At 40.8% G+C, this 13,929-nt stretch overlaps 1 protein-coding gene across 1 annotated transcript in view; it reads right to left on the bottom strand.

Annotated features, from left to right (window-relative positions):
* The window catches only part of ACSL5 (acyl-CoA synthetase long chain family member 5), a 38,678-nt gene that overhangs the window by 4,385 nt on the left and 20,364 nt on the right, over window positions 1–13,929 (bottom strand). Inside the window, 13 exon segments of the mRNA XM_038578793.1 lie at window positions 273–345; window positions 2,569–2,604; window positions 2,606–2,665; window positions 3,172–3,306; window positions 5,995–6,129; window positions 7,465–7,542; window positions 8,149–8,222; window positions 9,016–9,067; window positions 9,163–9,195; window positions 9,959–10,137; window positions 11,122–11,221; window positions 13,039–13,140; window positions 13,255–13,319. Coding sequence (XP_038434721.1) covers window positions 273–345; window positions 2,569–2,604; window positions 2,606–2,665; window positions 3,172–3,306; window positions 5,995–6,129; window positions 7,465–7,542; window positions 8,149–8,222; window positions 9,016–9,067; window positions 9,163–9,195; window positions 9,959–10,137; window positions 11,122–11,221; window positions 13,039–13,140; window positions 13,255–13,319 — 1,122 coding nt within the window.

Raw genomic sequence — 13,929 nt, 5'->3', positions numbered from 1 at the left:
ATACACCACATTGAATCAGCTGAGGAACCACAAAACAGTGATAATTCCAGGCACGTTTGTGAGATATTTATGGATTGACTCTAAAAGAAAAAGATTGAAAAGCTACCTGATGCCAATGCTGGATAGCCAAGATAGAAACGTCTGGACTGAAACTTGAGTTTGGCATTTGTCACACTTGTCCAGAGCAGTGAGGTCGTCTAACCTAAACCCTTCAGTTTCAGTTAGAACCCTTCTCCCAACCGCTGCATCTGCCCAGTAGGTGGAGAACCTACCTGATGTCCAGTCCCCAGGTGATGTAAATGTACAGCCAGCGGTGCATTCTGTTTGACCATAAGCTTCGAACACCTGGGGAAACAAAAGAAGGGTTTGAGACTTAAGAGAAAGCATGAAGTGTGGTAACAAGGTCCCAATGGCAAGACATGAGGAAAGCAAGATCTCAGGGTTGGAAAATACTTGATGTCCTAATACCTCTGACCCACACCTGAGCTGTAAAATCTCTACAACTTGGATGCAGTCGAAAACCAAAAGGCTCCAGAGATGGAGCAAAGTATAGAAACTTCTACTGTACCTTCAGGAAAGGTAGCATTTCAAGTTGAGCCTGGGCAGTTGGAGCACTTCTGAAGGCACTAAGGGAAGTGAGCAGTGTTTTTTGTTTGTTTTCTGGAGGGCGGGGTGGTGGTATTTTTTTGTTGTTGTTGCTTTTTAAGGAAAATAGCTTCAGCTGTGATATAGAACAGGAGTTGGCAGGCTTTTTCTTTACAGGACCAGATAGTAAATATTTTCAGTTTTGTGAGCCTCTGGGCTCTGAGTCACTTAGCCAATGTAGCACAAAAGCAGCTATAGACATCATGTAAATGATTGGGTATGGCTATGTTCCACCAAAATGTCACTTCCAAAAAGAGGCAACTGGCCAGATTTGGCCTGAGCTGTGGTTTGCCAGCCCCTGGTATAGAGTATCGATAACCTTGACTGGAGACAAGCTGGTGGGGCAAACAGGTCGCATCAACTACTGCAGTGGGGTAGGGGCTGTGATAGGCAGACTTTGTAGAGATGGAGAAGGCGGTGTTTCTGGGAAGGGTGTGGCAACAGGACCTACTGATCCACTGGCTTTAGGGGCTAAGAGAAATGAAAGTATGAAGAATGGCCAAGAGGGTGCTAATTTGAAAGAGTAGAGGACCTCTGACCTTGGCATCAGTTCAGAATCTTTTTTGATGGTGGATATACCTAAGGGGACTCTGTGAGGACAGGTCATCTATTTCACGCCGTGCATGTTGGTCAAATGGATGAACTAGTTAGCAATCTGGGGGAGAAAATTGAGAATTTCCATGCCCAAGTACCTGTACGCAATTTCATACGGAATAGAGACTTCATTGGAAAAAAGTAAAACCATAAGATTATCAGAAAACATGAATGACAGCAGCCTTATGGAATATTGGAGTCAGGGAGTCCTGGGTAAGCAATTCAAAAACCACAAATAAAGATTAATCAGTGTGGTGAAATAAACATTTGAAACTTTTAATATAGCAATATACAAGACAAAAAGATGAGATTAGGAAAAATATTTCTAACAAGACAAAGAATATAATTACTATATGAAAAAAGAATTAAAAAAATATTATTGGGATCCCTGGGTGGCGCAGTGGTTTGGCGCCTGCCTTTGGCCCAGGGCGCGATCCTGGAGACCCGGGATCGAATCCCACGTCAGGCTCCCGGTGCATGGAGCCTGCTTCTCCCTCTGCCTGTGTCTCTGCCTCTCTCTCTCTCTCTCTCTGTGACTATCATAAATAAATAAAAATTAAAAAAAATTAAAAAAAATATTATTACTATATGAACTCTTGGAAGCAATGTGAAAAATAACCATCTCATCCAGCCATTTTTCTATAAGAAAGTAATAGAGTAATTCATGGAAGAAATACAAGTGCCAATAAGTGATAGAAAAAATGGTCAGTGTTAATAAAAGAAACAAAACTGCAGTGAGATTTTTCATGTATCTGGTTGGTTAAGATTTAAATGACTGAGAAAGCCTGACACTGGCAAGAATGTGGGGAAAGAAGATCGCATGCATTATTTGCAGCAATGTATAAAAAAGACAAGATCTTTCTGGAGGGAAGTGTAATAATCTACATTAACTTAAAAAGAAAATTCCTACATTTTGGCCCAGTAATACCTACTTGCAGTGATTTCAATACCCAAGTTGATAATTGCATAAATGTAAAGGATATACAAATATCCTGATCACTTCATTGATTATAATAGAGAAAAAATAGCAACTTAAGTGTTGATCAGTAGGGGACTAGTTACTTAGGTACATCCAATAATATACTGCAAAACCATTAAAATGATGTAGATCTTGATTTGACCAGGACCAATCTTGATGGAACGTGGTTTAACAAGTATTTTAGACCTGATGCCAGTTGATATAAAGGTTTCTATACACAGATGCATAAAGAAGGATTATAGGATTATTTTCTCTTGACTTCATTTTTTAAAGGGTGTCTTCATTTTTTAAAGAGTGAGATTTGTGCCCAAGTTAAATAAGCTATCTTCAAAGAAGATACTTTGGCTTACCGGACATCCCAGCGCTGCCCGGAGGAACATCAGGACTGGAGAAGGAGATGGGGGCGGCTCCAGTAACCACAAAGTTTATTCTCCCTCCAAGGGTGGCCTGTGCAGTAGAAACAAAAGAACTGTTGAAAACTCTTCCCTTGGCTTCCATTTCCTCCACTGCTAAATGGATAGAACAGCCTAACCAGTGTTTTTTCTTATAAGAATTAAACTAGTTAGTTTACAAAGCACTTAGAATAGGGCCTGACATTGAGAAACACCACTCAAAATGTTAGCTGCTATTGTTGCCATCATCTGTAGCTGGCACTATACCTGCAGTTTTTAAAAAGTTCCTCAGATAATGCATATTCTCAGGCCCTTCGCATCATTACATATATTCTCAACAGAACACCTACAAGAATAAGAGTATGTGCTAGAACTTGAGTAAAATCTATATTTTACTTTTTGACCAATTTCCTTCAATGACAAAATTGTCCAAGAGAGATCTCAAAAAGTAAGTAAACACCATTAAAGAGACACTCAGCCATCAGAGAAAAAGCAAAGTATGATAAGCTATAAGGAAGCCCAGATATTTGCCTGGCTCTGTCCAGGCCCCAACCAGCCTACCTGGATCTTTGCAAAGATGAGCTTGTCCCAAATACTGTCACGCCTGATGATACCCTTTTTCACTTCATTGAATTTACAGGAAATAGCCAAGTTCAATAAAAACTTCTTCAAGGGTGTCTTGGCTTCATTTTGTACCTGTAAGATGATAGCTCCTCTTAGTTAGAAACCTATTGGATACTCACCAAAGCCATTTATCAGTGAGCAAGAGTGACTTCTTGCTTCACAAAGAAGTGACTTTCATTCATGAACTGGGTGCTAAACAATGATGATTCCACAAAATTATGGCCACACTAAGACATAAGTGTACTGAGTATATATGTATGGAGATTTCTTGTCCTTGGCAAACAACTTTGACAACTGAGAAAAGCATATCCTCAAAATGTTGTCAATATCTGCCCACCAAAGTCACCTAAGAATACTAGATTTAAAAAAAAAAAAAAAAAAAAAAGCAAAGCTCAATGGGTAATACCTTTTGGGCTTTTGAGTTAATAGATCAAAGGCCTAGGGATTTGATTTGTTTTTTAAACAAGCACCACCCTCCCCTGATCCCCACAATACCTGATGCTTATATACATTAAGTTTAGAGAAAAACCATTTTTATCCATAATTAAATCTCCTTTAGCCACACCACACATAACCCAACAGACTTTCCCACTTATTTCTTACCTTTGGGCTTAATTCTGACACCATTTTACCAGCTCACATTATTTCACCAGACTCCTGTACTTTTGTCTCACTGACTAATCAACCATGCACCTGGCAAAGGAGAGCTTCAAGTACTACTTGAAATCCCCCCTTACTTCTGAAATTAAATCCTGAACCCCATATTCTGGTCTTTGGGACTCCATCCTATTGGAAGTCAGATTAAAGGAAAGCAAAGTTCTTTTCCAGGTCAAAATGGGGAGAGAACTCGCTAGCCATCTTCCATATTTATACTTCCATTTCTGAGTATATAGTTAGATGGAGCTGTTCATTCTCACCCCCTAATGCCAACTGTGCGGTCAGCTCTAGGCATCTACTCGTGCCTATAACCATCATTTTACCAGTGTCTCGCCAGCTTTCTCCAAGATCTACACTCAAATGTTGCTAGAATCCTGTCATTCCTGATAACTGTTTCAACCTTAAGAGATTTATCTTCAATTTTTTACAAGACAGCTCCTTCCTAATAAGTCACTGACAAGAGCTGGAATTTGGAGCCTCACACTAATAAAGCCCTCCATTTTTAAAATAAGTGGCAGAAATAAACTCTATGTTAAGTATCACCATATCACAAAAAATTATCAGAAGTAAAAATGTTTGGGGAGCCTGGTGGTCCAATTGGTTAAGCATCTGACTCTTGGTTTCTGCTCAGGTCATGATCTCAGGGTCATGAGATCGTGCCCTGAGTTAGGCTCCATACTTGGTGTGGAGTCTGCTTGAAATTCTCTCTCCCTCTCCTCTGTTCCTCCTGCTCATGCTCTCTCTCACAAATAAATAAATCTTTTTTAAAAAAATAAAAGTAAAAATGTCTAACAAAACAAAAAACAAAAAAAATGTCTAACAACATGAACAAAAACCATAACAACCACCAAATAATTCCATAGCATGTTGAGAGCTACTAGGATTGTGAACAGTTCTGTTAAAAACAGCACTTTCAATGTCTCAGGGTCATCCGTGCTCTAGAATGCTGTCTGTCCCATCATTGAAGTCCCAGCATAGTATCTTAAGATTCACAGGTGTGAAGAAGAGAGCTAGAACTCATGGGTGGATTCCAAAGCATGTGAAGAGTGGCCACATGTTACTTCCCCAGGGCCTCAGGGCTCCTAGGTCTATGGAATTATAAGACGACCAAACACATGCTTAAGAGCCTGGGCTCTATTACTATTTTGCCTGGGTTCATATCCCAGTTACAAGGGCTCCTTGGAAAGATTAGACAATCCAAGACTTGGGTGAGAAACATACAAGATAATATTGGGACATGTTATGTCACAAGCAGGGAAGCTATCAGAAACTACCAGGGTTATATCAAAAGGACACATGAACAGCTTGATGGAGCTCCCAGCTTCCATGGTGGGACAATTTGGAGATCACAAAGAATGACTGAAATGGATTAAGCATAAAATTATGCAAATCACAGTTCATAATATTAAAAGGAAAAAATCTCGGTCATTTGAGAAGATCACTGGGGCACCAATTCATTATTCTGAAGATTGATAGATCAAGGGAAAGAGTATTTGTCATGTTTTTATGGAAGAATCTCAGCTAATGAATGCAAGAGAAGTGACTAAGTTAGAAAAATCACCATGTTGTAGACTGTAATGAAAAGCAGAGCAGTGATCAATCTAACTACTTTGTGACAATATGACTTTGGCCCAACCCTTTACTGGATGTCGCTCTGGTCAAGTTGTTTTGTTTTGTTTTTTAATCTCTGAGGTTCAGTCTCAATAATAAGTGTAGATGTGATTTCCTATGTTTTTGTGAAGATTCAATGACAGAACACATATGAAATGCTGACCGTGGGACCTGGTACCTCATTAAGAAGTTCAATAGTCAGTAGGTATGATGAAATCAAAGTAACCCCTCAGTGACTCAGTTTAATTTTGAGGCTCCCTAAGTCTCTTAATTTAGCTCTTTCTCCAGATCTGGTCCAAGTGATCATATCCAGATGAAAGGGGTTTCATTTATGATGTTTTTTCACAGTTGCCATTTGTGAATGTGGCCATAAGTGGATGATTGTAGGGAATGGGGGGTGGAAGTAGAAAAAAATTCTTAGAAAGATGGAGTCCCTCAGAGCCTTAGTTAGGCTTAATCTCGGGGCCAGCCCAGCAGAACCAAGGTTGGTACCTTATCATAGATCCTGTTGAGTAGTCGAGGCACAGAAGGAAAAAGTGTGGGCTTTAGAGTTTTCAGGTCCTCAGGTAGCAACCGAATATCTCCTTGGAAGAAACCAACTCTGGCACCACAAGAATATATAACAGCCTAAAAGCAAAACCAGAGAGCAGGGTTCAGAGCCAAAGGTCCACTATAGGTAGGGCCTGTCTTGGACGGAATTGAGGAACGAGGTTGACATTCATGGGCACTTCTCTCTGGATAGCACCTCCCCCACAAACATTAGATACCCAGAATTCTGGCAGCCTAACCCCAAGACAGGTTGGAAACTCACTGCTGCTGGGGTGGCAGGACAGGTAAGACCAGCCGTGAGACTTAGGGCCCAGCCTACTCCACCTACAGCTGGGAGGGACAGTCTGAGAGCTGTCCTTTGTAAGAGAGGGTTCATTACGTAGCACTAAGGAAAACACTGCCAGTTAAACTACAGCATGCCTACAATTGCAAGACCATCTCAGTTTCAGAGGTGTTAAAATGTGAAAAAAATGTGCTTATTAGAATTGATATTTTATTAATCAGATGTCAATACTTTAGCCCAACTGAACTGAATTGTTGATTTCGGCACTTCGCACGTCCACAGATAAGCTGGTTGAAGTGGTATTTAAGTGGGTAGCAGAGAGGGGATTTTCCAGTCTTACAACCACACATGTTTTTGGAAAGCCAACACTACTTTCAGTTCTCAGATCAGCTTCAGAGCTGCTTGGAAAGCCTGGAATCCACTCTCAGAAAGGCGGCTCTCTGGCACACACACAACCCTGAGCGGCTCTACCTCACGACACTGAACATCCTACCTATCAGGTGCTCCTTCTCTGTCCTTCTGTGGTTAACTTCCCATTCTCTAACTCGAGATCTTTTTTTAAAAAATCCTAACCAAAGTAAAATTTAAAAGACAAAACAGGGATCCCTGGGTGGCGCAGCGGTTTGGCGCCTGCCTTTGGCCCAGGGCACGATCCTGGAGACCCAGGATCGAATCCCACGTCGGGCTCCCGGTGCATGGAGCCTGCTTCTCCCTCTGCCTATGTCTCTGCCTCTCTCTCTCTCTCTCTCTCTCTGTGACTATCATAAATAATAAATAAAAAAATAATAAATTAAAAAAGATAAATAAATAAAATAAAAGACAAAACAGTGTTTCCTATCTTGGCTCCAAATTAAGAGTGGATAGTAAGCCCCTGGGTAGGACTTCACCATTCCCAGGCACGCCGTGGGAAAGCAGGAGCAAGCATTTGTCCCGCTGGACATACACAGACATGGTGAGAAAGGCTTTGCGGCAAGTTAGGAGTAATGCTGGACTCAGCTGGGCCAGCTCCCTGCCTACTGGTTTCCCATTAGAGAAAGGACTGGAAATGTGTAGCTGCCTTTGGAATAAACATGGAACTAGCAAGTCAAGACCACCTTTTCACATATGTGCTGGGAACCTAGGACACTCACCTGTACAATCCTCTCAAACATATGAGCCAAGGGCAGGTAGGATATGGTCACATCTTCAGGGGTGGGCTTGAAAGTATACTGTAGATTAGAACAAAGAGGAGACATTGTGTTAATGCCAACTTTCTCTTCCGAAGGAGACTTAAAAGTAACTCCCGTTAACTATAGTTAATAATACTGTATTGCATATCTGCAAGTTAGTAAGTGAGCAGATCTTAAAAATTCTCATCACAAGAAAAAGAAACTATAGCTATGTGTGATAATGGATGTTAGATTTATTGTGGGAACCATTTTGCAACATATATATGAAATCATTATGTTGTGTATCTGAAATTAATATAGTGTTATGTTAATTGTATCTCAAAATTTTTTCTTTAATTTAAAAAAAACTGCTCCTTCCCAGGACTGCCACACCCAGTTGTACAGGTGGTGCACTGTATAACTCTGAGAGGTGCCCCTTAATTTCACTGAGTGTAGAGATGTGCAGTGATTCTAAAAGGCCAAGGCTTGAAAATGCACAGTCCTCTGGACAAAGAGACACCACGATTTGTCCCTTCTTCAGGCCTTTATCATGAGTTTTGTTTTTGTTTTGTTTTGTGTTAGTCTCTGACTCCTCTTACATCAGGATTAAAATCTTATGACAGATTTACATTTTAATGAAGACCTCCTTGACAATTGACCACTGACCTCCATACATTTGAGGAAAGAAGAAACATTTGAAATAATATTTTGATGGGTCAGCATGGCTCCTTTAGGGTCACCTGTAGGAAACAGGACATGAAGAGAAAGATCCTTTAGATAACTAATAGGTAGCTTTTGGCTATGAAAGAAGATGTGTTCAATTGGTTCTGTTCCCAAGAGCCAAGAGTTTCTCCTGTCACTGTGCCCTTTTATGAATGCTATAGGACTCTATTTATAAATGATTAATGCACCCAGAGACACTACTGCTGACACCTTTATTAGCCTTCTACTACCACAGAGGGTAACAGCCACAATCTCAGATTGCAACAGTCAAAAACAAAAATTCAAGTAACTTCATCTTGTGCAGTTTTTAAGACTTCAGACCTAACTATATTACCTAACTATCTCATCATGAACGGGTTCAATGGACAGGAGGATGTGACTCTAGGTCATCATGGGCCATTATCAAAAGCTAAAGGAGTTTTAATAGAAAAGTAATGGCTGAGATAGGGTAAGGCACACACTGATCTGTGTAGAACTATCCCTGGGTCACCTTGATTGAGTGAAACTATTCTGGTGGTGTCAGGTTGAGAGAGTGGGGGCTTGGGGAAGAAAGTTGACTTCGTGATGCCATCTGAATGGCTCCTGAAATCCATACCATGTAAACACCTCCCAGTGTGTTCAATGAAATTTACTTGCTTATACTTAGGTTTTTCTATTGGGCATCCATACTCAAAAGCTCTAGGTTATGAGATCCTAAGGATAGGGTTCATTATAGGATATATTTACCAGCCCACCAGTGCTCAGTGACTCAAGCTATGTTTTAGCCAACCAGGGGCCTCTGCACACTGGTTCAGCTTCATGCACACTGACCTGTGGTCCCACTAGTAAAGCAGATGATACTCAGGTCTTCTGGTCTAGGAGGCTAGAGAGGGGAAGCACAAGGGTTAACCTACCAAGAGCTTTGAGAATTGAACGGGGCAAGACTGACATTTGAGCAGAAAAAAAAAAAAAACTTACCACAGGTTTTCTGAAGTTCTCTTTGCCTAGAATCTACATGAATAGGAAGCCAAGAAAGGAGGTCATTAATTATGATGGAAAGACATACGACAAACACCGACCTCTCTCTTCTCTATGCAAACACCTCACTTTTATGTGATAGAACCAAAATTCTAACCTAGATCAGACCTGGAAGCCAACATTCCAGCACAGAGGAAGCCTGAGGGAGGAGCATAAATTTTCTCTAGGACGTCAATCTCAAGAGGGTAGATTCCAGATGTCCAAACTCCCCATTGTACTTCTGAGGTCTAGTCATTTAGGACCATTACTAAATCTTTCTGAATAACAGAAATAGTCGACATTGCATGGTTTACTACATACCAATCACTATTTGAACACTTTATATAGATGAACTCATGTAACTCTTTACAACCCATCTGCGAGGTGGGGACTATTTCAGCCTCATTTTAGAGAGGGGAAGAGGGAGACGTGGAGCACCTTGCCTAAGGTCACCTAATAGATGTAGAGCTGGAATACAAACCCTGCAACCTGACTCCAAGACCTCTATATATCTATCAGTATGGATAGATCCTCTGCTTAGAAGTCTGTTCCCATTGGCCACAGACCCTCTCCTCTGACATGGCTTCTGAATCATTTTAGGGACATTATTCTCAAAGCTTCACAGCATAAGTCTCATGGACTCGTCTCCTGCCACTGCAGGCAGACAACAACCTGTGCTCTCATGTAGATGTCCTGAGTGTATATCCCCTGGTGTCAGGCCAGCCTTCAAGCCACTAGTTGAATTTAAAGCACATACCTCCGCATCAAACAGAGATAAGATCTCAATTCCACATTTCTCTGCTCTTTCCTTCAGGTCATCCTCAAAGGGATCCATGAGGATGATCATTTTCAAGCCCGGGGTGAGGCCCTTCTCCATATTCTCTATCAGGGTTGATGCCTTTTGGGGAGTATCACAGATCACTGCGGCGATATCAGCTGAAAGCAAAAACAGAGCTGGAGGTCACCTCCTTGCTCTACTAGGTACCTGACTGCCTTGCAAGGAGGGAGAGATTTTTTTTTTGAAAATTTCAAAGCTAGTGGGTACCCAAAGGAGATTACACCTGCAAATCAGGTGTATAATGTGCAAAACCTGAAGCAATTCCATCAATAATAAATGAACTTAATCAAAACAGAAGCACATTGTTTGCATGCGTGCTGCCCAGTTTACAGTTTCTAGAATCACGAAATTCCTTTTGCTAAAAAATACTGACAACACACATGGATCATTCAGGTGTGGTCCTGTCAATGTGTTTTCTGTTGGGAAGGGAAGTAGGGTGTAGAAGGAAAAAGAAGGGACAAATGGGATTTTAGCAGACAGGCATTTTATGATTCTATATGTTAGCATGTTTTTTTGATACTTGTTTATAAAAATTTAAAACTTCTGATTGTGTCTATAGTCCCAATGGGTCTACTCACTTCCCCTCCTAGTTCTGGGACAGAAAGTAAGATTTTAGATATGTGAATGGGCTGTTACTTGACCACTGAACTTGTCCTTGTTTCTCTAACAATGGTAATTTTTTCTACAAATCCACCATTGACATTGGTATATGCTGGCTAATTTTACTGACTTGAATTTACAACAACAGGAAATGAAATCAGTGGTTTCATAGTGATTTAGTCAATTAAATGACTTAGTCACCCACTCTATGACCAATTATCCAGTGTGGCCAAAGTAAGCTGTGTTATCTCTAGACTCTATTGTCATGCCACCTTGAGCATTTTATTGAGCCTTTTATCTGTGAATATCCCTGCTTGGGCTTTTTGTAATTTCCTTGTAAATTATATCCTTGGTACTCCAAGATAGGAAAGACTTCAGCAAATTCTGGCCATAGCATTCCAAGTTGGCTAACGCAAGCAGATGTTGAGGAATTACACAGCATTAAAACAAAATCAAGTTATAATTTAATAGCGAAGTTTTACCCTTGTTGACAATGTATATGATGGCTTCTGCTCCCAAGGTGTCATACAGGGGGACGGCTACCATGGAGTATGTGTAACAAGCCAACTCGGAGATGATCCACTGTACAGAGAAAAGCTCAAGTAAGGACTAAAGAATGCTTTGAAAAGGAAGAGTATTACTTCAATCATTCAGCCAATAAATGCTTATTTGATGCCTTTGTGTTAAAAGAAATCACCTGGGGGCCCTGGAGACTTCCACTGCTAATGTGATAGAGAACATTTAAATCAGGGAAATAAGCTAAGCACATATGATTACAATACAAAGGACCAAAATACAAAGGTAGAGCGTGGTAAGTTCTATCCATAAAAGGTATAGAAACCACTAGTTATAAGGATATTTTTCTTAGGTGGGGTGTAGGAGGGGCAGAAGAAGAGAAAGAGAGAGTCCCAAGCAGATTCCCCACTGAGTGTGGAACCTGACATGGGGCTTGATCTCACAACCCTGAGATCATGATCTGAGCCCAAATTAAGAGTTGAATGCTCAAATGACCAATCTACCCAGGGCCCCAACTTTAAAGAGGTGTAAGAAGGGAGAAAACTCTTTTGGGGAGGGGTCGTAAAGGCATCTGGGACTGCTCTGGGGAAAGTGATGGAAATTGGGCAGGGCTTTGAAGGACTGGTAAGATTTGGTCATGAAGATGGAGGCAGAGCAGGCATTCAGAGAAGAAGGAAGCAGATGAAGAAAGGATAGTACAAAATCACTGTGTATACATCAAGAGGCATGAGGAATAATACAAAACAAATTGGAAAGATGATCAGAATCTGCTAACGGTGGGCCTTAGGTGTCCGTCTAGATGTCATGTGCTGAACTGTGCAACCCCCAACCTTATAGTCATGTTGAAACCCTAACCCCCAATGTGACTGCTTTTGGATATCTCTTTTTAGAGGCCTTTAAAGAGGTAATTAAGGTTAAATAAAGTCATATAGATGGGGTCCTGATCTGATATGACTGGTGTCCTTATCAGGAAGAGGAAGAGGCACCAGGGATGACAGAGGAAAGACCATGTGAGGACTCACTTTGAAGGAGCTACTTGCCAGCCAAGAATAGAGGCCTCAGTAGAAACCAAACCTGCTGACATCTTGATCTTGGATTTCTAGCCTCCAGAACCATGAGAAAATACATTTCCATTGTTGAAGCCACCCCATCTGTGGTATTTTGTTATGGCAGCCCAAGGAGATGAATAGACTAGGTTTGGCATTAAGTTCCTAAACTAGAATCAAGGATATCTCTTATTGAGGCCGGGTGGTCACAAAGGTGGATTATGGAGATTCGCCTAAAAGTGCATCTGGTGCTCTCAGGTCTTTGGTGAAGCAACTATCTCTAGGGAGCATAGGACATCCAACTACTCTGAAGCATACAAAGGCTTTGTCTAAGTATATTGGTCTAATGACTTAACTAAAGCTTAATTCCAATCATCTCAATGTCTAAAATCTGCTTTAAATCCCTGTGGAAAGATGGGGACAGCCAGTCTCAGTAGCAATGGGTACCTTGTTTGACAAGTTCAAATACAGCATGCAAGTTCCAATTCTAATACAAATGCCTCTTCCTTTCTACAATATCCACAAGCTCTTATTTGCCAGCCCCACACAGCCTTCTTATTTTCCTCATACAACAAAGAGACTGAGTTAAAGTGAATCATTATGGGCTAGGAAATAAGAGAAATCCAGTTACCAGCTTAGAGCACTAAGCATTCAAGCAGGGATTAAGGAGGCCCTTGAGCTGTAACTCTTTACAGGAGGACAATATTTAAAGGATAGCAGGGCTTTAAATAGTGTTGCTAAGTCATCAGCAGGTGTCAGAGTGCTGGTTTGGGGGTGGGGTTTAAGTCTTTAGACCTAGCCTTGACTTATTTCTGGAGTTCACTTGAGCATGGTTACCTCTGGCCTATTCTGAGCAAAGATGCCAACAGATTGGTCGGATGATGGCTCATATCCTTTATGCAAGAGACAGGAGCCCAGGTACTCTGCGCGATCAGACACCTATGAGAGAGACAGAAGGGTGGGGGGGGAAGCAGTCAAGACCTCAAAGAGACCAAATAACCCAGAATACCACATTAACAAAAGAATCTATCCAAAACCATGGGCATGACTTACCTGCCTGTAGGACAGCCATTTGTAGGGCTGGTTTGGTTTTCTATATCCCAAGCAAGGCCCATTGTCTAAAAACATAATATTGAAAGAAAAATCAGTGCCAGCTGCAAATCCTTTAGTAATCATAGAAGGTAAAAAGAGATTAGGAAGAGACAAGGCACAAAGGAGGAGAAATCCAGTAAAGATGTGAGCTTCTCTTATGTGTCAAGGAAAGTCGAAGGCAGTAAGGACTTCATTCTCAAAGGCAGAGTCTTACAAACTACATCTGAAACATTTAGGAAATGCATTGAAACATTCAGAGTGGTTCAATATCGGAATATGTGACCTCCATGGTTAATAGGCATTTGGAGAAAACCAGGAGTATGAACTACCCACATGATGTGAACAAGTAAAAGCCCATAAGTAAACACAAACAGCCTATATCAAATGATAATCTTAGATTGAACTTCCTTATAATAAAAGAAATGTATGCTCATAAAAAATGTAGAAAAAAATAAAAATATGAGTTGTCAATGATTTTATCACCTAAACACTATTATTAACACTGATATTGATTTTCATAGTTTCTTTGTATAGTTTTACAGGATTATGCTCATTCCAAAGATATATCCTGGATCCTACTTTCTTCCTCCATTTGATATAAAAATTCCCATGTTATTATTTCTTTTCTGTATAGAT

The sequence above is a fragment of the Canis lupus genome, chromosome 28 (genome assembly GCF_011100685.1).
Source record: "Canis lupus familiaris isolate Mischka breed German Shepherd chromosome 28, alternate assembly UU_Cfam_GSD_1.0, whole genome shotgun sequence".
NCBI classification, from domain to species: Eukaryota; Metazoa; Chordata; class Mammalia; order Carnivora; family Canidae; genus Canis; species Canis lupus.
Note: the sequence above shows the minus strand (reverse complement) of the source record. Positions and strands in the feature narration are given on the sequence as shown.